The sequence below is a fragment of the Eulemur rufifrons genome, chromosome 2, assembly GCF_041146395.1.
Source record: "Eulemur rufifrons isolate Redbay chromosome 2, OSU_ERuf_1, whole genome shotgun sequence".
In the NCBI taxonomy this organism is placed as follows: domain Eukaryota; kingdom Metazoa; phylum Chordata; class Mammalia; order Primates; family Lemuridae; genus Eulemur; species Eulemur rufifrons.
This window is the reverse complement of record NC_090984.1, coordinates 97,262,042-97,288,373: the sequence shown is the minus strand read 5'-3', so window position 1 is coordinate 97,288,373 and position 26,332 is coordinate 97,262,042. Positions and strand designations below refer to the sequence as shown.

The window sequence follows — 26,332 nt, the reverse complement described above, 5'->3', positions numbered from 1 at the left end:
TATGGGACACTCAGTCTATGGTATGTTGTTATAGCAGCACAAACGAACTAAGACATCTGCTCCACTTAAGTTCATTCTTAATTCTTCTCTTTTGGTTTTTGTCTTATCCACCCCATGTTTACTGAATGTCACCAAATGAGAGCCACACTACCCTTAGAGCCAAAAAATAGCAGTTGCCTTAAATTCTGGGCCCTTCTTTTGTTCTCTCTACCCTTGGTTAATTACAAGATAAAATGGGACCTGAAAGTCTTCTCTTTTTTGTAGCTCCAAAGGGAGAACAAGGACCAATGGGTAGAAGACTCAAAAGGTAGAATTACATTTAATAGAAAAAGCGATCACTATGTATTAATATTTTAGCAAGAAAATGGATTATCAGTAGAGCAGTAAGAATGTCATAGAAAAAATTTCTTTATCAGAGTAGAGGCAAAAAGATAATATCTAAGATTCCTTGTAGTAGATTTTATCATTTATAAATAGATAGTGAAGTTAACTAATTTTTGCTATCAAAACAATCATACAATTCCACAATGATAAGACATTAAATGACCTAATACTGCTTCCTGTGGTTGTCAATCCCTGAATTCTAAAGCAGTGCCTGCTCCACCAAGCCCCATGTGGTAGCCACCCAAAGTTAAAGCAGTTATGGCTCCCATTTTACCTCTGAGGAAACCAAGTCTTAGGCTAAATGACATGCACAAGGCCCACAGCTAGCAGGTGGCAGAGCCAGCCTTTGAGCCACGTGGGTCTCACTCCCGGGCCCCTGCTATTTCACTGTCTCTATTACCTCCCCCAGTCTCAGATATCTGAAGCTTCACCTCTCCTGGGCATTTTCTGGACAGATCAGGGACCCCAGAAGTCAAATCTCTGAGAGCCTATAAGAAGGCGCTACCAGTGAGGCAGAGGAATGCCAAGTGTCAAATCCCATAAGTGACCAGTAAAGAAAGAGCCATTGAAAGGTCTCCCCTCACAGGGCATGTGCTGGAGAAATTCACACTTTCAGAGGCAGCAGCACTAACATTCAGACAAGTTACACAAACGTAAGCAAGAAACGGACACCACCGACAAGAGAATTCACACCCACACATGCTGGACAAGTGAAGCTCCAGACAGAGGCAGCCGGTTTCCCTCAGAGGTAGGAAGAAGTTCCGCAAAGGTACATTTCTGCTAAGGCTCCGTTTATAAGAGTGTAAGTGTATTATACCGTATCTCTCAGAACTCTCTCCGTTGCAAATAACAGAAAATAAAATCAATTTGACTTAAGCCAAAAAAGAAAGCTTATCAGCTATTTATTGATATAAAAGAAACCACCCCAAAGCTCAGTGGCTCATTTGCTGGTTTCACCCGGGCCCACCAATGCAGCCGCTTTCAGTAGAGGGTCAAATGGGCTGGGAGTCCAGGATGGCCTCACTGACACAGTGGGCAGTCGGTGCCAGCAGGTGGCTAGGGCACTTCCCCGCCACGTGGCCCCTCCTCCTCCAGTACGCGAGACTGGTTTCTTACAGGGTGGTCTCAGGGCAGAGGTCCAAGAGGTTGAAAGCAGAAGCTACCAGGCCCCTTGAGGCCTAGTCTCCAGAACTCATATGCTGTTACTGCCACCGCCTTCTGGAAGTCAGAGCGAGTCACCAGGCCAGCCCAGATTCAAGAGGGAGGGAAACAGACCCCACCTATTCGTGAAAGGAACCACAAAGAAACTGTGCCCACAGTTAATCCACCACGGGAAGTTACTGACTCATCTAAATGAGAGATTCAAGGGAACTTTAAGCATAGCTGGATCCAGGTACTCATAATACACTACAAGAACACTGTCTCTTGCCTCTCTCAGTTTTGTTGTGCTCTGTGTTGGCTTTATTCTGAGGTAAGCTTTGCTTTCATGGTGACCAAATGGCTGCCGGCCACTACAAGCCTACAGCTTTAGAGTGTACCAGCCGCAGGGCCTCGCTTGCCCAGTAGCTCCAACATTGCAATTGAATCCATAGGCCCAGCTTGGGTCACATGACCAGCCCTGAACCAGGGGAGGGCAGACACTGACCAAGCCCGGGTCATGCACTCACCTAAAACTCGGAGGTGGGATCAGTCCACTTCAGTCATGGGGACAAGGAGTGAGGGAGGAGTGTTCCCCAAAGGAAAGTAGAGATTCTATGGCCAGAAAAGAGAGAATAGATGCTAGACAGACCAAAACAACAGATGTTTCCTACAATAAGCTTCTCAAGATGAAGACAGGGCAAAGAGCCACCGCAGAACCACACGGAATCTCTCTCGACCGATGCTTCATGGAACTCTGCCAGGTGACAAGTCCCAGTTTCCCAGCAGGGTGGTGTGTGCACCACTGAATAGCTCCTTGTGCGTTTGGAAAACAAAGACATAGGACAAAGCCTCTTGCAACATGCACTTGCACATCAGCCTGGTAAAAGACGTCCTTTCTCAGACATTTGTCGAACTGCTCCCTGAGATGATGCCCCACCCTAACAGGAATAAGAGTGCTTTGTCTTTTAGCTCAGGGATCCCATGCAAACACAACTTCCCCCTGGCCTCCCACAGCCCCACCATAGGCCAGCTCATCAAATCTTGGAAGCAGCTGGGCCAACGCTACGTGAAGGCTGAGGGACTCCAGTGAAGACCTGTGCCATCGGTAAATTAGTAACTCCCAGACCTCCTCAGACCGTTCCATGGCCCCAACAATATGCACAGCATAACCTGCAGAAATTAGGCCCTCTGCAACAAGTAAATGAAGAAATGAGTCAAAGACTGAATAAATGAGTGAGAAAAGGAACAAAATGGTCCTCCTAATTACAGCTGTGCTTCAGGTCCAAAACCCTCAGGCCCTGAGGCAAAGATTGTCAGAGGAGCCAATGCACCTTAGTGATCCAACCAGCCCATCTCTTTGGAACCTCCTGGATGGTCACTGATTTATACAGCAGCACTTCTCTTCATCTTCCTGGGCATCGCCTGAGTATGGCAGAAGAAGCTGAGAAAAATCTTTCATTTTAAATTTGATCACATGGTATAGCAGTTGCATGCGGCCCTTAAGATTTGGTTTTCCATGGAATTGGGCATCCTTTTAGAACGGCAGCTGCCCAGCTAAGATTCCGATTTCATATCAGTATACAAACAGCTCCAACCCCAAAACAAGATGCTCCTCTACTCTCAAAGATGAACATAACATCTGGGAGAGCAAAGGCCAGAGATTTCAAGAGGCTCTTTTCCTTCCAAGGGAGTTTGTCTTGGCATATGTGAGTAGCTACTGGCAAAAGCAAATGGAATTTGGAGTTGTTCATGTTATTTTAAGGCACAATTGCATAGGCTATAGGTTCCAGTCCTTGACTGATACATTTAATTCGCTTCTACTATTTTAGCCTAAAGAAGCAGTCTTAAACTACAGTGTGTCTAAGAATCACCTGCAGTACTCTTTAGAAATGCAGTTTCCTACACTCCGTAGCATCTCAGGTGAGCTACAGACTGTAATTTAGGAATTACACTCTTTGACAAATACATGTCTACAAAATGTAACAAGATTCTTAACTGCTGCGTGTCAGCTCCTTGGAGAACAGGCCAAGATTTTGCTGTTGATGTACAGTTAGAAGCTGGCATGGCTAAAAGGCCCTGTGCTAGACCAGGCCATTGTGGCATGTGGCCATGAGCCTAATCAGCTGTGGCAGGCACAAGAATGGAGACACGTGCTACACTGTGATGCACCACTCACCTTGCTTTAGCACTGGGGACATCTGGTTATCAGGTTTTTCATAATCAACACAAGGGGAGAGCCTTTGGGTGTTGGGGATAGGCAAGAACATGTTTATTTTCTTGACATCTTCCATCACATTATTGAGTTATGAGAAAACACCCTGCTATCCAAAGTAAGCATTTCAGGTCAATGAACCTCTCTGAGCCTCAGTTTCCTCATCTGCATATGGGATAACAATAATGCCTTCCTCATAAGATTGTCATAATAATAAAATGGGTTAATATGTGTAAAGGGCTTAAAAAAGTACCTGGCACATAATAAAAGTCAGGTCAGTATTATAAGTGTCTATTATGTACTGCTCTGTAAAGTCAGGAACTATCTCCTTCCCTGTTTTGTTCTATTGTTCCCCAGTGCCTAAACAACGCTGGCTGGCACATAGTAGTAGCTCAACAAATATTTGTAGAATTTGTTGATTGGAATAGTGAAAAACAGTAGTTCTGTGCCAGGTTCTCTGCTAGATGCTTCAACATGGAAAAATAAATAAAACATAGTCCCTACCCTCAGCCATATCCCCTAAGACTAGACAGTTGGGTGGCTGCTTCCCACACGGCTGGCCGGCTCTAGACGGCACAGCTGGTCCTTCTCCCTCTCTTCCTTGGCCTCCCTCCACACTGACAACCTTTTCAAAGCACAGCCACCTGCACGGGAACTGGGAAGAAGTTTCCATGATCCCCCACTGAGTACAATCTCTTTGTGAGTGTTTAGAGTGAATAAAAGTGGGTGTGGTGAGCACTTAAGAAGCTTGGAGGTCTCCACTTCATCTGAACTCTGTAAGAAAAAGCTAAACAAACTGAAAATCAACAACTCTCCTTTCAGAGAGCAAACCACTGTCCCCAAAATTGGAGAGACAGGCAAATACACTGAATCACAACTTACCAGAGCAGAGACCTCCGCAGGAACCCAGCGGAAAAACCTAAAGCAGTACCTAAACCCAACCCATTTAGGTAGGAAAATCTCAGCACTAACTGACAACTTGCTGGAGGCTCAGTGTGGACAAGTCTGAGAGTTAAAAACTCCAGGGGGACCCAGTCTTAGGGGGACCTCCACACTGGTGAGTTTTACCTCCAGAAGCCCTCCCAGGTTCCCACAGTGAATATTGGAGAAAAATCCCTCTGTGCTTCCAGCAGGGGGAGGGGGAAAGTAGCCATTGTGGAGTCAACAGAGCAGTCTCCCCTTCTTAACAAGGCCTGCCCGCAAGAGAAACCGTCTTATCAGAGCCTAACTACCTGAGGGAAGGGACATACCAAACTCCAGCCCTCTCTAGCCATCCTGCCCCAGCTGAAGCGGAGGAAACCCTGAGCACTGTGAAGTTCACAGTCAGGGGCACAGGACTGTGCCAAAGTCCAGGACCCGACGGCAGGACTACAGCGTGCCTCCCCTGCCCCACACCTTGCCATACATTACTAAACACCTGTATGTCACGGCTCCTTGCACCCAGACCTCACGTCCACTTTTCAACAAAAAACTACAAAGCATATTAAAAGGCAAAACACACAGTTTGAAGAGATAGAGCAAGCATCAGAACTAGACTCAAATATGGAGGAGATGTTGGAATTATCAGGTCAGGAATCCTCTAAAACTATGATTAATATGCTAAGGGATCTAATGAAAAAAGTAGACAACATGCAGGCGTAGATGGTAATATAAGCAGAGAAATGGAAATTCAAAGAAAGAACCAAGAAGAAATGCAAAAGATCAAAAACACAATCACGCACTTTCAGGAGGCCAAGGTGAGAAGATCACCTGAGCCCAGGAGTTCAAGGCTGCAGTGAGCTATGATTATGCCACTGCACTCCCGCCTGGGCAACAGAGCAAGACCTTGTCTAAATAACTGACTAAATAAATAAATAAATACATACATAAATTTGGAGCCCATTGAATAACACTAATCCTCTAACTTGTATATTTTTTTTTAAAAAACACTATAACAGAAATATGAAGACTGTCTTTGATAGGCCCATTAGCAGACTGAACATGCCAAAGGAAAGAATCTCTGAGCTTGAGGATATGACAATAGAATTTCCAAAACTGAAAAGCAAAGAGAAAAAAGATTGGGAAGAAAACAAAAAGAACAGACTATCCAGGAACTTTGGGACAACCACAAAAGGTATAACATATGCATAATGGAATGCAGAGAAAGAAGGGAAGGGAAAAAAATGTTTGAAGCAATAGTGACTGAAAGTTTCCCCAAATTCATGTCAGACACTAGATCACACAGAGCCAGGAAGCTCAGAGAAAACCAAGCCAGATAGATAATGAAAATGTAAAAAATCTAGGCATATAATATTCAAACTGCAGAAAATTGAAGATAGAGGAAAAAATCTTGAAAGAAGCCAGAGAGAAAAAACATCTTACCTATAGAGGAACACAGCTAAGAATTATATTCAAATTCTCCTCAGAAACCATTCAAGGAAAAATAGAGTGCAGTGAAATGTTTAAAATGTTGAGAGAAAAAAAACACCAACCTAGAATACTGTATCCCACAAAATTATCCTTCAAAATGAAAGAGAAATAGACTTTCTCAGGCAAACAAAAACTGGGGGATTCATTGCCAGAAGATCTGCCTTGTAAGACATGTTAAAAGAAGTTCTTCAGAGAGAAGAAAAATGACACAGTCCAGAAACTCAGATCTACGTAAAAAAAGGAAGAGGATTAAAGATGGAATAAATGAAGGTAAAATAAGAACTTTTATTTTTCTTATTCTTAATTGATCTAACAAATAACAGTTTGTTCAAAATAATAATAGCAATAATGTATTCACTGATTATAGCTTATGTGTAAGTGAAATAAATGACAGCATGATACAAGGGATGGGAGGGAAGAATTAGGAATACTTTGTTATTGTAAGGTACTCGCACTACCCATGAAGTGGTATAGTGTTATTTGAAAGTGAACTTGGACTAGTTGTACATTGCAAACTCTAGGGCAATCATTTTGAAAAGTAAAAAACAAAAAAAATGTAATTGACATACTAAGAAAAGAGAGAAAATGGAATCATATAAAATGCTCAATTAAAAGCACAAAAGACAGAAAAAATGTGGAAGGCAAAAATAGAAACAAAGAACAACAGCAATAAATAGGAAACAGTAACAAATATAGTAGATATTAATTCAACTATATCAATAATCACTTTAAATATCAATGGCCTAAACACACCCATGTGTTTTCTTAGAAGGAAAAAGTAGGCGTGGCTGGCATACACCATCTCATCTGGAAATATCCCTCCAGAAAGCCCTGCTAGCAGCAAGGGGTTTCTGTGTCAGAAATGTGGTCTGCCCACGATCTCTCGGCGTTGGCAATGTCTGGCCTGCAGGCCACCTACCACCGGCTCCTCGGCAAAGTGGAGCTTACGCTGCCTAAGAAACTGAGGCTGTTGTACAGCCACCCAGCAGGCCCCAAAACAGTTTTTCTCTGGGCCCCAATTATGAAATGGGGGTTGGCGTGTGCTGGATTGGCTGATGTGGCCAGACCTGCAGCAAAACTCAGCGCAGCTCAATCTGCTGTTTTGATGGCTACAGGGTTTATTTAGTCAAGATATTCACTTGTAATTATTCCAAAAAATTGGAGTCTGTTTGCTGTTAATTCCTTCATGAGGGCAGCAGAAGCCTCTCAGTTTTTTTCGGATTTAGAGATATAACCAAGAACTAAAAGCTAGAGCAAACAGATAAAAGAGTTCCTGATCACCTGAACACTCTAGACGTGAACATAACCACTGGGACCTAGTTCAGTGTTTTATTATTGATCAGCCAATGTTAACTGCGCTGACATTTGGAAGGCACAAAAAAAATCTAACTGCAACTGGTAGCTAGTGCTTGATTCAAAGGAAAAGTAAACTTTTAATAACAGTCTTTCTTTACATATGACTTAAGGAACTTATATATATATATAGATATTAGTAACATTTTTCCTACCATTCGTCCATAATAAATCATATTTGCTCATTAAAAAAAAAAACAGACAGCAAGCATGGAACCGCTGTAGCCATTTGCTATGATGAGAAAAGCTCGACTTGAGACAAAACAGACATCACAAAAGGCAGAAGGGAGAGACATAAAGGCACTGCAGGTTCGGTACCACCACTGAGCCACTGAATGAAGCCACTCCTGAAAGCCACTGCATGAGTTTGCTAGGGCTGCCATAACAAAACACCACAGACTGGCTGGCTTAAAACACAGAGATTTCTTTTCTCACAGTTTTGGAGGATGGCAGTCCAAGATCAAGTACTGGCAGGGCTGGTTTCCTCCGAGGCCTCATCCCTTGGCTTGCAGACGGCCGCCATCTTGCTGCCTCCTCACAGGGTTCTCACGCCCCTGGTGTCCCTCCGTGTGTCCTGACCTCCCCTTCTTATAAGGCCACCAGTCAGACTGGAGTAGGGCCCACCCTAACAGCCTCGTTTAACTTAATCACCTCTTTAAAAGGCCCTATCTCCAAATACAGTCACATTCTGAGGTACTAGGGGTTAAGGCTTCAGCACATCAATTTGGGAGAGACACAATTCAGCCCATGACACCTGTCTTATATCTGTACCTTCTGTTGCTTGAGCCAATGAATCCCCTTCATCGTGTAAGCCAGTCCAAAATCTGTTTCTTGTAAGATAAATTCTCAACTGATATAAACATACCAAAGATCACACACAAAGCTCACCTACACACCTACACACCTTAAAGACTCCCGAGTGGCACTAAAGAGTAAAACAACTCCCTCATGTTCTTACCACTCCCACCAGAGACCAGGGTGGCTCCCCTTCCAAGGCCACCACCCACCAACCAAGAACTCAGGGCAGAGTCTCCCTCTCAAAGCTCTGCAGTCACATGCAGCCTCCCCATCGAGAGACCGCTGAGAAAGGAATGTTGGCAACAACGCCGCCTTCTGTACCCCTCCATGGCAATGCCAGAGACAAGGAAGATAATGGCAATGCCACCCAAAAGTTAGAAGCCCTTCACGGTACAACCTGTTACTTGTTTAAAAATCAATGAATTAACAGGCCCAGCAATGACCATCAATGGGTGCTAACATCAAAGATGTTATATACCTCCCGATGGAAGTACACACCAACTCCCATGAAATATACTTGCCAAAAAATATACATCAACCCTATACCTGATCAAGCCTATAGATCTAACTAGCATTTTACAAGAAATATAAAGGATAGAGGAACACGTTACAAAACACAACAGAAATGCAAGCAGCAAAATCTAGTGTGGAAACCCTTGAATGACCTGTTAATTCAACAAATAAATTACAAAGCAAAGAGAAGGTAATGGGAAACCCATAGATTAAAAGAGACTTAGGAGACAGCTCAACCAATTGCAATATGTGGACCTTATTTGGATCTTGATTCAAACAAACAGAAAAGCATACTTAAGAAATAATCAGGGAGATCTGAATGTTGATTATTTGATGGTACAATATTAAGGGAATTATTATAAATATTCTTTGGTTGTGATATGGTATTATGGTTAGCTGTTATTAATGAATGCTAGTCTTTTAGAGATACATATGAAAATATTTACAGATGATAAGATACAATGTCAGATTTGCTTCAAAATAATCTGAGTGGGAGGTCGGGGGAGGATGACTAGGGAGATGGGTAGAAGAAACAAGATTGGCCATGAGTGGTTCATTGCTGAAGGTGGGTGAAGATTCCATGGGAATCTATCATACTAGTCTCTCTTTTTCGTATGTATATTTGGAAGTTTTCATAATAAAAACAAATTTCATGAATGGAAAGGACCCAAAGATGAAGGAGAGTCTAAATTCTTTGCCAAAGCCCTAGTGCCATTTCCAGTATCACCTACTTACCAACTAACATTTTTTACATAAATTTCCCCAATTACTTTCACAGAATACTTCCAGTTGACACATCTTTCCAAATGTTACTGAGAATTTCTAAAATGCAGGACAAGCATTCGTTCTCTCCAAAGGGTCGCATCAAGAAGTTTAGTTCACAGAAAATGCCGCATAAACTCATGGCGAGCATTAATAGATGACCTGTGTGCCATGTATTTGTGGCTGCTGGTGCAACCCAAGTCTTTAGAAACTTATCCACCCAAATTTCTGTAATTTGTAAAGTAGGGGAAGGCCTTTCTCAGCCTGACACCAAAGATAGAAACCATAATGATAGATTAGCTACATAAAGATGTGAAATTTTAGTGGACTGAAGCCATTGTCTTTTTATATAACATACTGAGAAAGGCCTTGTCAGATATGACAGAAAAATAGATTAATATCTTTAGGATTTAAAAAACAAAAAACTACCACCCCTATTTTTTAAGTTAGCAAAAACTTTGGGCAGATAATTTACAAAAGAAAAGGAACTAATGTAGGATTGCCAGATACCATACAGAATACCCAGTTACATTTCAATTTCAGATAAACAACAAATAATGTTTTATTTAGGTCATACTTACACATACACACACATACACACATACACACTGACACATACAAACAACAAACGTTATTTGTTGTTTATCAGAAATTCAGATTTACCTCAGTATCCTCTGTTTTCATTTTCCAACTCTTGAAACCTTAACCGAATGGCCACAAACTTTGAGAAAATGATGAACCTTATTTCTAACCATTCAGAGAGGGCAAGTACCATAGAAGAGCAGAGGCCTGGGATGTGCAGAGAGGAGCAGCAACACTGCCCATGCAGGCAGGGAGGAGGAACAGCAGCCAGGGGGAACCAGGACCTGAGCTCAGGGGAGGAAGCATGGCCTTAGGATGAAATGGCCTCAGGGTCTCAGGAGGGCAGGAGGGAAGTGGCCAGCAGATTCGGGATGCGGGATGCAGTTGCAAATTTGGAAATGAATAGCATGCTCAGCGTCACTTAGTAGACAACCCTTTACAGAAGCATCACTTTTATTATTTGTTCCTAAAACCGATTTGTGATCTATCTAAATGCATTTTAATCCTTTATGAAAAGCTTTATTATGCATTACTTAATATATATATAAAAAGAAATTTAAAAATCCATGTAGTCACCACCCAATTTAAAAACAAAAACCACTACCCATTCAATCCAAGCCTTCTGTGTCCAATGCATCCCTCTCCCACCTTGCTCTCACACCCATTTTTTTTTTTTTTTTTTTTAGTCATACAAAACTGTGTTTAGTCCCACAAAAAAAATAAATAAATAAATAAGTTGTGTGTTGCTCTTCCTGGCTTTTATGGGAGGACTACAGGCCTCTTCTCAACTGTGGTTTGCAGCCTGGGGGAAGGGGATGGTTCTCGGTGAAAAAGGAGAATGAGGCCCTGACCGGGAGGTCCATGTCCATGCGGGTTAGAGATGGGTTAAGGGCACGGGGGCACCAGAGAGGGGAGGGCTGTACCTAGTGCAAGAGCCTGGAGGCAGGAGCAGCTCCGCCTAGAGCCTAGGTTCGCTCTAAGGGAGGGAGCAGGGTGAGGAAGCCTCTGGTTTACAGTGAGAAGAGCCATAGCTGTGGGCAGGTAGGCTGTCGGGTAGCTGGGTGGTCTGTACCCAAAGCCTCTGCTCACTTGAGTGGTCCCTGCCCACCAGGCTGCCTCTTCCCCAGCTAAAGTGGGGAGCTCTAGCGCCTGAGCTCTTGGCCTTGAACCATTAACTTGAGCTTCATACAGTATTTATCATTACCCTTAATTTTCTCATACATCTTTTACATTTAAACAATATGTAATTTTTGCATGCTTTCAACCTTTATATAAATAGTAGCATGATGTATGTAATTTTCTGCAATTTGTCTTTTTCACTCAACATTTTAATTATGAAATTGATCCATAATGAGGATAGCTTTAGTCATTTTCAGTGCTGTGCAGTAATCTGTTATTTGTATATAATAATTTATCTTTCTATTCTTCTGTTGGTGGGTATTTAGCCAGTTTCCAATATTTTACAACTACCAAAAAATGCTGCCATGAACATCCTTGAACATGTCTCTGTAGGGTATTACCAGAGCAGAATTACAAGGTCAAAGAGTGTGTGCAACTTCAATTGTAATTCTACAAACCGACTGTACTAATTTATGTTCCCACCAGCAGCAATAAATACATTTTTTACAGTTATGTCCTGCTGAGGTTAATTGAAAACTCTCCTTTAAAGTAGACTGAGCTCAAAGCATGCTGAAAATGAGCAGGAGACATGGTACTGGCCCTAAAAGTTAGCCCAACATGAGCAGAGGCCACTTTTGTCAGATGTAGACTGAATCCAAGGGTGACTCGGGGATCAGGCTGGACTGAGATAGGTTCAGGTGGTGTCTTTTAATCATGCATGTTTTAATCTTTATTATTTTCCTCTAAGATTAAAAGATGTTCATTGCAAACAAAATTATTTTAATAATTACTAAAATGTATCTCACAGAAAGTGAACATTCCCATGATAACCACCACTGACAGTATTATATATAATCCACCCAATTTTTCTATTTGTAAATCAACTTTTTTTTTTTTTTTTTTTGCACAAAGGGGATCATATATTTTGGCTTGCATGTTACTTCTTTTTACTGTTCAATATATCTTTATAGGGAAAGAAACCATCTACCTTTATTGAAAATTCTATTATTCAATAAACATTTACTAAGCACCTGCTCTTGGGCAGGACAGAGTCTATAAAGAAAATTAAGCAATTTCACCATTAAAAGACATTCACCCAAAAGGAAAGAAACTAACAGATGCAGGTAAAATATCAGCCCCCATTTATCAAGCACTTTCTATGAGCCAGCCACTGTGCTAGGCCCTTAATGAATGTGATAAACAGAATAATGCCCCCGCAAAGATGTCTGTGTCCTTATTCTAACAATGCTATATTACCTGGCAAGCAGGATTAAGGTTGCTAATCAGCCAACCTTAAAATAAGGAGATTAGTCCGGATTACCTGGGTGGGCCCAATGTAATCACAAGGGTCCTTAAATGGGGAAGAGGGTGGCAGAGTTGTCAAAACCAGAGAGACGGCAGAGAAAGATTTGACCAGCCATTGCTGGCTTTCAAGGTGGAAGAGGCCATGAGCCAAGGAATACAGGCAGCTTCTGGAAGCTGGGAAATGCAAGAAAATAGATTCTCTCCTAAAACCTCCAGAAAGGAACTCAGCCCTGCCAATGTTTTAGCCCATTAAGGCCAGTGTCAGATTTCTGATCTTCAGAAATGTGGGTTATTTAAGCCACAAGTTTGTGGTAATTTGTCACAGCAGTGATAGGAAGTATTAATAATACAATGAACATCGGCCATCCTTCCCACCGACCTAGAACAGAGATGCCGTAACCTCCATTGGACATATCAGGAAACTGAGGACCCAAGAGGTTAAATTACTTAGCGTAGGCGCCCAGTGGCAGAGCCAGAGTCACACTTGAGTCTGTCTGCCTCCAAGCCTGTGCTGAGGCTGCCCTAGGTCGGCCAGAATACAGGGAATATGGGGACACAGGCTGTCGTAGGAGCAAGCAAAGAATTCTTTGCTTACAGGGGGCTGAAAGAATTCCGCCTGAGACCAGTCTGGGAGGACTGTGTGGAGATAGCTTTCGAACCTTTTGAATGATGGGCTGGATTTTGACAGACAAATGAGAAGGGAGGGAGAGTCAGGAAATGCAAAGTGGCTCCGTGCAGCTGAAGTCTGCCGCACATGGGGGTCTCCGGCAGGGGATGAGGGTTGGCACGCTGGGCAGAGACCAACACTGTCCAGTATGATAGCCGCTAGCCACATGTGGCTAGCAACATTTAAATTTTAATTAATTAAAATCAAATTAAATTAAAAATTCAGGTCCTCAGTTTTACTAACCACATTTCAAGTATTCATAGCTACATGTAGCTAATATTGGACAGTGCAGGAATATAACATTTCCACCCTTGTGGAAAGTTCTATCAGACAATGCCACTGATGAAAGGAAATCACCGGCATCATTGTGTTTGAGCTGGTCAGTGGCACTGTGTACCCGAAGTAGTGATTCATGTCCTTTTATCTTAATAGCCCCCCACCTCACTCTTTTATTACCTACTTGTGTGTCCTATCCCCAGAGGCTTGGCAGAATTGTTCAAGAACAGATGTACAATAAACATCCAAATAAATTATTTTAAACTCCCAGCACTGTCTTAGAGATGTATATCTCGTCCTAAAAATAAACCATTCTGGGAAATAGGTCCAGTTTTTCTCTACTGTCAATACTTTAAAAAAGAAAGCAGCCCTTATCTTATAGAATCCAATCAACACTGTAGTGTAAAATGGTTTTGAAGGAGGAAGGGCATAGTTGCTCACACCTGTAGAGAATCTGTCAGGTTTCAAAGCACCTGACACATTACCTCATGGAACCTCGCTCAGCCCTGGTCCTCCCCGATGGTGGGAGAGGCTCTACTGAGATAAGTGCTGCCTTCCCTGCTTTGTAGAGGCTGGCCCTCTCTGGCTCAAGAAAGGGAGGCTGAAATCAACCAAGGTGATGTCGGGAAATACACGGGGCTCCACACTCAACAAGTTTTGATGGTGGCCAAAGGTAAGGTGTTTTGTGATCTAGCAACTGAGCTCAGAATGATATCCAATGCAAAGGAAACCCAACCAATTCCTATAATGAGCTATGTTGCTTTGGGGTCTTTATGGGGACAGTTGGAAGCGTTCGTTCATGGAGATCCAATTCTCCTATCCCCTCAGTGACTCACGGCTCAGCAGAGCATGCACTATACAATGCTAACCCTGTTTGGCAGCCCCACAAGCAGCTCTGATCAATTTCTCATCAGCAGCTCAACCTTTGTCCTCTCCCAAACACAGAAGGAGGGGGCCCTCCACACTGGCGTCCCCCACCACTAGAAGCAATGCCAGAACTTGGCTGCTGAAACAATAAATCTCTATGTGGTCCAGGGAGAAAAGGTGCCCTGTACCTGCTAAGCAGGGTCATGCACCCCAGCCCCTGCAAAGAAGGGTGAGGGGAGGAGGTGGGGATGAAGACAGGCATCAAACTAGAAACAGGCCTCCCCCTCCCCCAGTCACTACCTCCACCCTGCACTGGCAAATAAGGCCTCTGACCCAGCATCAACTAGTGAACATTACTGCTCTGCAGCGTTAAGGAGTCAGACACACAGAGTTGATCCCCCCCTGCGCAAGGGGGAGGGAAGGTTGCCTACTGCCAGCTCAGCTTTACAAATGAGCTCTTAGGCCAGGTGATGTAGGTATTTATGCCAGGGGCTGTGCCTGTTCTGGGTCTAACTAGCCAATAATTGAAACAAAAGCCACAACCACTCCCCAGTGGGGAATTTTAGATAGGGCCACGTGCACAGCTGGAAAGGGGGAGGAGGAAGCAGAAGGGAGTGCGAAAGGAGTCCTTTACGCAGGGAAATTTTTTTTTGACCTCAGGTACAAAGACTTGAATTAATCATAATCTTTGGTTCGTGACACACTCAACATTGCTTTATGCAGGGCCCACTTTTTTCTTTTTCTTTTTTAAGGACAGGGTCTCATTCTGTTGCCCAGGCTGAAGTGCAGTGACCCAATCATAGCTCACTGCAGCCCCCAACTCCTGGGCTCAAGCAATCCTCCTGCCTCAGCCTTCTGAATAGCTGGGACTACAGGCATGTGCCACCAGGCCCAGCTAATTTTTTTATTTTTTTGTAGAGATGGGGTCTCACTATGTTGCCCAGGCTGATCTTGAACTTCTGGCCTCAAGCAATCCTCCCACCTTAGCCTCCCAAAGTTCTGGGATTATAGGACTGAGCCACTGTGCCCAGCCACTTTTATTTTTTATTTAATCAACTCCTAGATCTTTAACAATGGACAAATATCTTCAAACCTATCCTCCTCTTCCCCCCAAAAGGTAAAGTATTGATACCAACTTACACCAACCATATGGTCCCCACACCAATCTGTCCCCTTCCCCACCCTAACTTCACGCTAACCTCACTTTGAATCTGTGTCCATCATTACTTTGCTTTGCTTTTCATATGGTTTTATTGTAACTATATGTATTCCTAAAAAGTTTTTTTTTAATTTTAGTTGTTTATACGTTTATAAAAGATATCATTCTGCATCTTTGTACATTTTTTTCACTTAATATTATATTGTCAAGATTCACCCATATTTTTGCACGTCATTATTGTACATTTGTCTGGGCTGAGTATAATTTTCCACTGTGTGACTACACCACAGTCTGCCCTCCCACTGATGGGCCACTGGACTCTTTCCAGGCTTGTGGTATTATGAACATAGTTGCATATGTCTCCTGCTGGACATGAGTTCCTCTTGGGCATACACACCTAGGAGTAAATTGCTGGGCCATGAGAAATACGAATATTCAACATCAGGAGATAACGAGATAATATCAAGGTCTTTTCCATTTTGATTGCATTTCCTAGAGATTCCTAAGATGATTGTTTTCTCTTCCTATCCTCCTCAATTTTGTTTCTTTAAATTTCACATGTTAATTCTACCAAAATGTTTAAATCAGGTTCTTGGTCTAACATCTGAGTAGCATTGCAGCTAAATCCCCCCCATATGTTAAAGAAGGGTTCTTGTCAGGCACACAGACAATAAGAGGAGCATCAAAGCAGACATGAGGACCCACCCTGGTCCAGACATGGGGGCAGGCTAGTCAAATGGAAAGGAATAGTTCAGAAGCTGCTTCACTTTTGGCAAATGCAAGATACAAAAAGAGGTTGGTGTGGAGCTAAAGCCAATTTCCCTATTCAAGATTGTTTGTTCAGTCTCTCTTCCCCCAACCTTCCCATAACCACCACACATACTTATTTTTAAACAAAGAACGAAAGCCTAAAAATGGGGGAAAAAAATTGTAAGTAACCAATTTCAGGTTTAAATGAGAGCAGGGGGGTCCAAGTTGGACATCACTATACCATCCAATTCATTTCAATAAATATTTACAGAATGCTTTACAATGTGATAAGCACACTGATGAATAAGAGATTATTCTGCCCTCAGGGGGCTTGCAGGTTTATTCATTTAACAAAACAGAATCATGCATGAAGTGCTGAAGGGGCAACTCAATGCTAAGATGAAGATGCTGGCCTGATATTAAGATGCTCACTGCAGAAGGATTCGTAGAAATTAAAACACAAGTGCACCAGATACAGAAGTTGTTCAAAGGAGAGAGTGATCAATTCTAGCCAAAAGAGTGTTCTGCAAAAAGTTCCTAGAGAGTAACGTTGGAGCTGGGTTTTGAAGGATGCATCAAGTAATCAAGAGAGAGAATAAATAAAAAATATACCTAAAACAATTAAGAAATCAATTTCAGATTGAAGAAGACTCAAATTAACGTAAAGATATCCCATGTTCATGGACTAGAAGGATAAATAGTGTTTAAATGTCTATACTACCCAAAGCAATCTACAGTTTCAATGCAATCCCTATCAAAACACCAATGACATTCTTCACAGAAATAGAAAAAAAAAAATCCTAAAACTTGTGTGGAACCACAAAAGACCCTGAATAGCCAAAGAAAATCTTGAGTAAAAAGAACAAAGGCATCACACTACCTGATTTCAAAATATACTACAAAGTTATAGAAACCAAAACAGCATGGTACTGGCATAAAAACAGACACATACACATATGGAACAGAATACAGAGCCCAGAAATAAATCCATTTATAGCCAATTGATTTTCAACAAAGGTGCTAAGAACACACAATTGGCAGAGAATAGTCTTTAATAAATGGTGTTGGGAAAACACCTTTTATTAAATGAAATCAGACCCTTATCTTTCACCATATACAAAAATCAACCCAAAATGAATTAAAGACTTAAACATAAGACCCAAAACTGTGAAACTACAAAAGAAAACATAGAGCAGAAGCTCCATGACATTGGTCTGCACAAAAATTTTTTGGATAAGACCTCAAAAGCACAGGTAACAAAAGCAAAAATAGACAAATAGAATCACATCAAACTAAAAAGCTTCTGCACAGCAGAAGAAACAATCAACAGAGTGAAGAGATGACCTACAGAATGGGAGAACATATTCACAAGCTGTATATCTGATAAGGGGTTAATATCCAAAATACATAGAGGTTAATATCCAAAATACAAACAACTTAATAGCAAAAAAACAACCCAATGAAAAAATGGGCAAAAGACCTGAACAGGCATTTCTCAGAAGAGGATATACAAATGGCAATGGGTACATAAAAAATGCTCAACATCACTAGTCATCAAGGAAATATAAATCAAAACCGCAATGAGATATCACCTCACTCTAACTAAAATGGCTATTATCAAAAATAGGAAAAATAACAAGTGCTGGCAAGGATGTGGAGAAAAGGGAACCCTTACACATTGTTGGTGGAAATGTAAATTAGTGCAGCCATTACGGAAAATAGTATGAAGGCTTCTCAAAATATTAAAAATAGAACTGTCTTATGACCCAGCAATCTCACTACTAAGTATTTATCCAAAGGAAATGAAATCAATATGTCAAAGAGATATCTGTACTCCCGTGTTTACTGCAGCATTATTTACAATAGCGAAGATAAGGAATGAATCTAAATGTCCATCAATGTATGAACAGATAAAGAAAATGTGGTATATATACACAGTGGAATACTATTCATGCATAAAAAAAGAATGAAATCCTGTCATTTGCAACAGCAAGGATGAATCTGGAGGATATTATGTTAAGTGAAATAAGCCAGGCATAGAAAGACAAATACCACATGATCTCACTCATATGTGGAATCTAAAATAAATGATTTCATAAAAGTAGAGAGTGGAATAGTGGTTACCAAAGTTTGGGGAGGGGAGGGTGGAGTGGGAGAAGTTGGTTAAAGGGTACAAAATTACAATTTGATAGGAATCTATTATACAGCAAGGTGACTATAGTTAATGACAAGTGATTATATTCTTAAGTGCAAAGAGAGTGGATGTTAAGTGCTCTCGTTACAAAAATGATAACTATGTGAGGTAATGCAGTTGTTCACTACCTAGATATAACCATTCCACAATGTATATGTACTTCAAAACATCATGTTGTGTACAATAAATACATACATTATCTCTCAAATTAAAAAAATAAAATAAAAAAGAAATCAATTGCTGACTCAGACCTCTTGACCTTCCCATTTTATATTTCTCAAACTTCCTAAATCTAGTTCCTGCCTGCAGTCATGCTTAAGCACCAAGAAAATGCAACCCTTGGATCACGGTTAAATATGCATCATCTGCATTTATTTGTTCATTCCAAACACGGACAAAGTAATCTCCATCGGGTGCCTGGCCCAGTGCTGAGCTCTGGGGGCACCCTGATGACAAGGTGGGCTCAGTCCCTCCCCTCACCCAGCTCCCTCTCTCCAAAGCAGACAGAGAATTAAACAAAGACAGGCAGTTGACTTGCCTGATCATAGACCAGACTCCATCAGCCTGGGAGAGCCCCTCCCCCATCCCATCCTCCCCTGAAACATTTTCACTAAATTGTGCAGGATTAAAGAAATGGCTGCCTCCACAGTAATTAAAAGAGTCCTGACCAGCATCCCAGGTAGCCAAGCAGCTGCTCAGAGCTGAGAGACCCCAAAATCAGGTGCTTCCTACATAATAGCCTCCAATCTGATACTTGATAGCCACTGGTTTCCAGAGTCAAACAAATGTCAGGAATTTTATGAAGGAAGGCAGGAAGCAAGTTAGGGGGCAAGGACTGGGGTCTAGGCCTCAGAGGAGCTCAATTAGTGAGCCAGATAAAGTTAAACCGAAAGGGCGTGCTCTTGGTTTCCTAGAAAGCCAGCTGGAAAAGATGCCAATCCTTAAGCCTCTGTCACTCAAAAGATTAACAGAAGAGACCTAGGAGTGCCCAAGGGATACTGCAACAAGCCAGATGTTTCTGCTCCTCCTACGATGCCGCTGCTCTCAGCCAGAGCCACCCTTCTGGGGTTACCAAGAAGCTTTCAAAGAGAACTGGAGTCTTTGGGGATAGGCTGAAATTCAAATGTCACGCTTTAGCAACACAAACACGGAAAAATATTAAGAATACCTTCTCTACAGGCTCACCCGATACATCTGGGCTCTCTGTTTTCTCATCGAGCTGTCTCTTCCTTTAACAGGGACAGCATCGCTGGTTGGATGGACACTCCCCGCAGCTGAGTGGTTATGTGGAAAGCGCACAACCTTGAAATCCATATAAACTGGGATTTGGTTCCCCGAGCTACATATGTACCACGAGGGATTCAAGCAAGTCACTTACCCTTCCTCATCTGCAGAATGGTATTTAAAAGACCCACCTTCTTGTTCTTGTTCTCGAAAGAGAACAGGTAACATGCTCAGCCCAAATGTTCATAAGTGGTAGCTCCTATTGCTGCATATAAATGCAACCAGGTAACCACATGGACAAGACAGCAGCTTCCCCTTGGAACTTTGTAAGCGCACGTGTGTGTATATGTTTGAGAAAGTGAGAGAGAAAGAAGAAAAAAAAGAGAGAGGCAGAGAGAAATCGAAGCAGCTGGAACACACACGAGCCTATTTACAGTTTCTGCTTATGTTCTATCACTTCTTTCAAATTAATAAACTAGAGAAACTGGAAGGACCCTAACCAAGGTCCCCTGTTTTCCCCTAAAGTACCTGGCTTTCCCCTAAAAGTTGCTTCCTCTGATTTCAGGAGGCAGAGAAGGAGAGCCATATGGCTTGAGACGCTAGACGTGCCCAGCAGCAAACGAGCCCCCCACCATTTGTCTCAGGGCCTCTCTCCTTTCGACCCTCATGTGGGCGGGCATCCAGATTTCAGTCGGGGTGCTCTGGTCTGCGTCTCTGTCTTGACTGTTCCTAATTATTGGAGGGAACGCATGGCTCGCCTGACCTCAGAGTTTAAGAGCTCCGAGTCCTAATATCAAACCAAGCAGCTTCATTTAAAAGGCATCCTCATCTGCATCCATAAAAGTCACTCCCGGAGCCCTTACTTGCCCCAGCTTTGGGAATGCCTGCTGTCGAGGATTTATGGCACGCCCTGGATCTAATCTGCCACACTTTAACTGCTGCTGTTGCACATCTGGTCATAAAAGCAAGGGCCGGCCCAACACGGGGACAAACACTTTTCTTTCCTAAGTGGCTGCAAATCTGATCTCACAGTGATAGCAGGGCTCAGATGTAATCAGCCCAGCATCTGGGCAGGCATAAGACTCCTCAAGTATTGCAAAGCTTTTCTGCCACACACGACAGCTATAGGGATTTCTCATATAGCAAAAGCAATGAATAAGGAACCTGCAATATGAACAGGTGGTAATGGGGCTAGGCTGAAGGATATCCAGGAAAGGAAGCACAAGTTGGTTGAGGAGCCAACCTTGTTTTCACAAAGATCCTAGCTCTTTTCACGTGGTCTCCTGTGCTGCCAGTTGAGGCAAGCAGCTATCCTGAAAGGCAACCGCTCTGACATAAACTGATGTTTAGCCAGAGATTGCCTTGATTAAGTTTGGTCAAACGAACCACTAGGTGGTTTAATAGTACATTTTTTAAGGCAGTGAAATTCTTTATTGGACCAATTGGGGTGGGGGGAGCAATAATTTAGACCAGAAATGAACACAATGCTGTCGGTTCCAGGAGATTTTACAATGCCCTGGACAGCCTGTCCTGTGCACAGAATTGGCACGTTTCATGTCGTTCAGAAACTCCAATCAGACCAAGGTTCAACAAGTAATTCAACCTCCCAGCATCGACCCCAGGGGAAGAGACCCCTGAACACTGTTCAGCTCTTCCCCACCACCTCACCACGGCCCCCCACCCCTGCCCCTCCTCCAGGGCCTGCCCGGCAGGAGGGGGCATTAAAATTATCTGCTGTGGGTTTACGAGCAGTGATCGCTTTTTAAAACAACAACAACACACGGTCCTTGTGTGGCTCCCGGGTAACCTAAAACTCTCCGAGCAGAGCTGCGCACCGCCCCCCCCACCACCACCACCCCCACGCCTGCCAAGAACGCCAGTGCGCCGGAGCGGGCGCAGTGTGAGACCACAGGAAAGCCCGACTCCGGCGGAGAGCGATCTTCTCCCGGACGCAGGAGGCACCTCGGAGGGTCTTGGAGCAAATGCCATGGGAGAAGAGATTGGGAAAGAAAATCCACCAGTGACAGTTCGGGTGGGTGGGGTAGGTGCTGTGAGAAAGGACGGGTGGCGCCGATGGGAGAAAAAATATATTTCAGGAACTTCGCCAAGAAGCCCGCAGGCGACCGGGTAGTAGGCAGAGGACAACAAGATCTGACACTTCCCTTCCCCCTCCTCCTGCCCCCGGGGATGAGGGGCAAAGCCACCTCGCCTCCCTCCGCAGGTGGGATCGCAGCTGGGGGCGCACTTACCCTGGGGCCCGTGGTGCGGTGGCCGCGAGCCGGGGACAGCTGCACCAACACCAGCAGCAAGTGGGGCGTGAGCAGGCGGGCGCAGCGCGCGGGCAGCATGGTGCCAGCCGGGCCGGGCAGCCGGCAGCGGGCAGGGGTCGCGGGTTCCGCCGGGCGCACACCGCGCCTGCCTGCCTTCCTTCCTTCTTTGCTCGGCGGCCCTCGCGGCGGCAAGCAGGCAGCGGTCCTGCGGCGGGGGCTCGCGGAGGCTGCGATCAGAGGACACGGTCATGAACCGCCAAGGAGGGCAGCTGGGGCGCGAGCGTGTGCTCTGCGCGCGGCGCTCGCTCCGCTCGGCAGGGCCGCGGCGGCAGCAGGTTGGACACCGGAGCCCGGGCCATGGGAATTCCCGTTATAAACCCCCGGGAGGGGCGGGGCGGAGCCCGGCGGGACTGATTGACGGGCCGAGGAGCCTGTAGCAGCCGACCCTCTGGCAGGTGAAAGCCAATGGGAGAGGGGCAAGAGGGGAGGCTTGTGGTCAACCCCCCACCGAGAAGCTCTACGGCAGGGGGCTTCAGGAGAGACCTGTAACTTTCTCTTGGCCCTTCTGTCCGCGGAAGGCTTACAGAGCTCCAGCAGCCTTAAACCCTCCAGAATGCTCACCTGGCTAATAAGAATACCCTAAGCATGTACAGTTCTTAGCTCAAGTATGGAGTTGCCCCAACAGCCCCGTGAAGTAGGCCCATTTTTCAGAGGGGAATGCTATGGCACAAAAGCACTGAGAAATCCACCTCCCCGCTGCATCAACACCAAGAGCAACTGGGAAGTCGCCAAGTGACCCGCACAGGGTGGGCTGTGACCGGCATTGGCGGTGGAGAATAGGAGCATGCACTTCTTTCAAAGAAACTCCCTGGGGGCGACACCTTGAGTCTCACAGCACCTGCCCCAGGAAAGTCTCGAGGGGACATCGTGAAGCATGTGCTAGGCTGGGGAGGGGGAGAGCACCCGTGTGTATGGGGATGGCTACTGCTGGCCCTGTGGGCCTTGTGATCCGGGATTGGGGCCCAGACATCCTGGCTCCCCGCTCTGACCCAGAGGGCAAGGGACAGCCTCTCTGTGGCCTAGCAGCCCTGGGAGAGGCAGTCAGAGGGGCCCTGGTCCTCTGGCGGGGGATAAGGAGGAAAAAGTATTGATGGGGAGAAGGTAGTCTGTGGGTGCAGAGATCTCAGAGGTGGGTCAGAGGAGGGAGAGATCTCTTCTGGGTGCCCAACCCACCTGGAGAGGACAGCTCAGCAAAGGGTCCAGTCAGATGTTGGAGGGGTCTGGCCAGGGCCGTCCCCAGAGGGCCGTCTTGGGAATGGTCACAGCTGCATCAAGCAGCTCCCTGACAGATCAAGGTGCTCCACTGCATTCAACCCAAGAGACACATGGTTATTTTCTTATGTGGCGCACAACCCTTAGTGCTTACTTCCTTGGTGTAGGCTACTCACTTCATTAGGGAGGAGTTCTTTTCTCCAACCAGATTGTAAGTACCAGCGCTTAACTCTTCCTCCTTGTCTGGCCTGAGAGGTCCTGACAAAGATTAGCTCTGCTCCCCCGGGGCTTCCCACCTGACTCCTGCATTCAGTTTTGCCCACTCCCCATGCTGGCTCCATTCAGCCTCCATCCTTCTAAATAGCAAACCTAAATGCACCGCTCCCTGCTTAAAAGGCTTCACCGCTCCCCAGCGCCCTTAGACAAAAAAGCCCAGACTGGATGCTGGAACAAAAATGGAAAACATCTCTAAAAGAATTGTCTATCTTTTCCCCTACGGGGACTTGCTGTGGTCAGAGTGTCTTCAGCCAGATAGCAGGGGTTCAAATCCTGGGTCTGCCACCTAGTGGCATAACCGTGAACAAGTCATTTGACGTGTCTGGAGTCCAGGTCCCCCCTCTGCAAAATGGAGATAAAAATAGTCTCCTCGCAATGGGTTGTTGTCAGGATTAAAGAGGAAGGAGTACGTAAAGCCCTGAAAACGGTTAAATTAGAAATATCACAATCTGGCATTTGAAGAGGGCAGGACAAATGCCTCATCTCATTTTATCCTCCGAATGATCCTGTGAAACAGGTAGGTCAGACATCCCTACGTTACAGGTAGGTAAATGGACACTCCGTGAGATTGTGACTTGCCTGGCCTCATTTGGCGGATAAATGACAGAGCTGAGATGCAAGGCTGGCTTTCCGGCATCTCATTCTGCTCCTGTCACGTGACGACTGCCATCTCCAGCCTCAAATGCCGATGGGTTGGACGCTCCCCGTGCACTAACGGGGGATTTCTTCAGCGGCCTACAAGGCAACTGAGACTGGTGAGCTTCGCTGAGCTTCAGGGGAAGAGGGTGTAAACAGCAGGGGTCAGCTCTTTCTGGAAACCGCCCTGGTGATTTGGCATCCTGGGAAGTTACCCAGCTGGACTTGTGACACTTGTCCACTGCTGTGCCTCCTGCAGCACTTACATCAATTTCCATGTCCCCCCCCCCCCCCAAGTGTTCACCCACCAAGGGAGGTTTTGCCTGACTCTACCACCAGGCTACCTGCACCCATCAAGCTGGTCAACTTCTTCGTGTTGCTGAAGTTATTGAGAAATCTGCTGGAGTGAATAAATATGCTTGAAATGGCCCCCAGTATCTGGCAGCACAAAGCGCCCAGGGAAAAAGCACTGCAATAGTCCTTTCCATCCCAGCACCAAATGCTGCTTTCCTGCCAGAAGGCTTCTTTCCAAGTGGTCGTTGGTCCAAAAGTCTACATTATTCTAGATTTCAATCATGTTGCTTAGTTTAAAATATGAGCAACTGCTTTCCAGTTACTTTGCTCAGCAAGTATTTGCTTTCCCTCTGGTTGGCATGTGAGGCCTGTCGTAACCATGGCCATCATTCAAATGATGCATTTTCTTCTCCCATCTCCTCCCAAGCCCAGAGAAGGTTAGAAATTCCAGAGAACTACTAGTCCCAAATAGCATCTCTCTGCCAGGCTCAATATTCTGATCCAAGCAAAAAAGTAAAATTGACAGGTTCCTTCTGTCCCTGCAGGCCAGGCTTATGGTCCAAAAATAAATCTAGCTGTGCTGGCATCTGGTTCGTCCAGTTTCAGCCATACTCCTTGTCTTATGGGACTTCTATTTGCAAGGTGATATTTCAATAGAAGAAACATAATACTTTATATCATATATTGAGGTCTTAGGGCCTCAAATATTTAGTCCTAGCTAGGAGTGCCAATTTCAAATATATCTGTTCCTGTATAATCCAGAGGAGTCTTGCCTTGTTTCATATTTAGAGTAGCACCTTTCTGTTCATTTTTACAAGCACAGTGATGCATTTTTTTCTGTGCCCAGTACAATGCTCATTATTATGAGGCCTCTTTGGATGCACATCCAGCCCTCTGAGAGATTCCAATCTAATTGAGGACACAGAGTAGCCAGATACTGGAGACCATATCTAAGAGCAAAGCCTGCAATGTGTTTGGGGAACTCAGAGAGTGAGGATCCGCTATAGACCTATGGGCAGGAAGGTCTCATGAAGGAGGTAGATCCTGAATGGGGCTCTGGAGCAAAGTGCCCCTATAATATAAACATACCCTGACTTATATGTCTTCACTTGTTACAACAGCTACCAACAGAAAGAGACGAGCTGTGTCTAAGGTCCAGGACTTTTGTCAAATACACTGCTGAGCTCGGAAGCTTGGGACATCAAGAATCCTGGGTTCTGTTACTGGATTTAGGACTAACTTGCTGTAACCTTAGCATTGGGCTAAAGTAAGTATTATTAATCCCATTATGAAAATGAGGCTTACCCACTAACATTAACCTCACTAAGGTCACTATTTTAACTGTAAATATACATGACAAAAATAATTAGAATGACAAACAATTCAGAAGCTTATTTCTCTCTTTGGTAAACAAACTCCATACAAAGTCTCCAACAGCTCCCTCTAAACCCAGCTCCTTCTATTATTTCTCTGTCATAATAAGCAGCTCTATCTGGAGGTCCAAGAGGGCTGCTTACGTCCCAGCCATCGTATCTGTTTTCCAGCCAGCAGGAAGGAAAAAGTCTAGGAGGCCGGGCTTGGTGGTTCACACCTATAATCCTAGCACTCTGGGAGGCTGAGTCGGGAGGACTGCTTGTGGCCAGGACTGCAAGACCTCGTTTCTACTAAAAATAGAAAAAAATTATACAGGCGTGATGTCGTGGCCCTGTAGTCCCAGCTACCTGGGAGGCGGAGGCAGGAGAATCACTTGAGCCCAGGAGTTGGAGGTTGCTGTGAGCTACAATGATGCCACTGCACTCTAACTAGAGAGACAGAGTGAGACTCTGTCTCCAAAAAAAAGAAAGAAAGAAAAGAAAAAGGGGGGCGGGGG

The 26,332-nt window shown here is 44.5% G+C and overlaps 1 protein-coding gene across 3 annotated transcripts in view; it reads right to left on the bottom strand.

The window, feature by feature from the left end:
- The window catches only part of SMOC1 (SPARC related modular calcium binding 1), a 142,956-nt gene extending 120,644 nt beyond the window's left edge, over nucleotides 1-22,312 (bottom strand). For all 3 annotated transcript variants that reach the window (XM_069488398.1, XM_069488383.1, XM_069488389.1), the window contains exon 1: nucleotides 21,964-22,312. In XM_069488398.1, coding sequence (XP_069344499.1) covers nucleotides 21,964-22,062 — 99 coding nt within the window. In that variant the 5' untranslated portion in view covers nucleotides 22,063-22,312. The remainder of the gene's footprint in view (nucleotides 1-21,963) is intronic.
- Nucleotides 22,313-26,332: the final 4,020 nt, after the last annotated feature.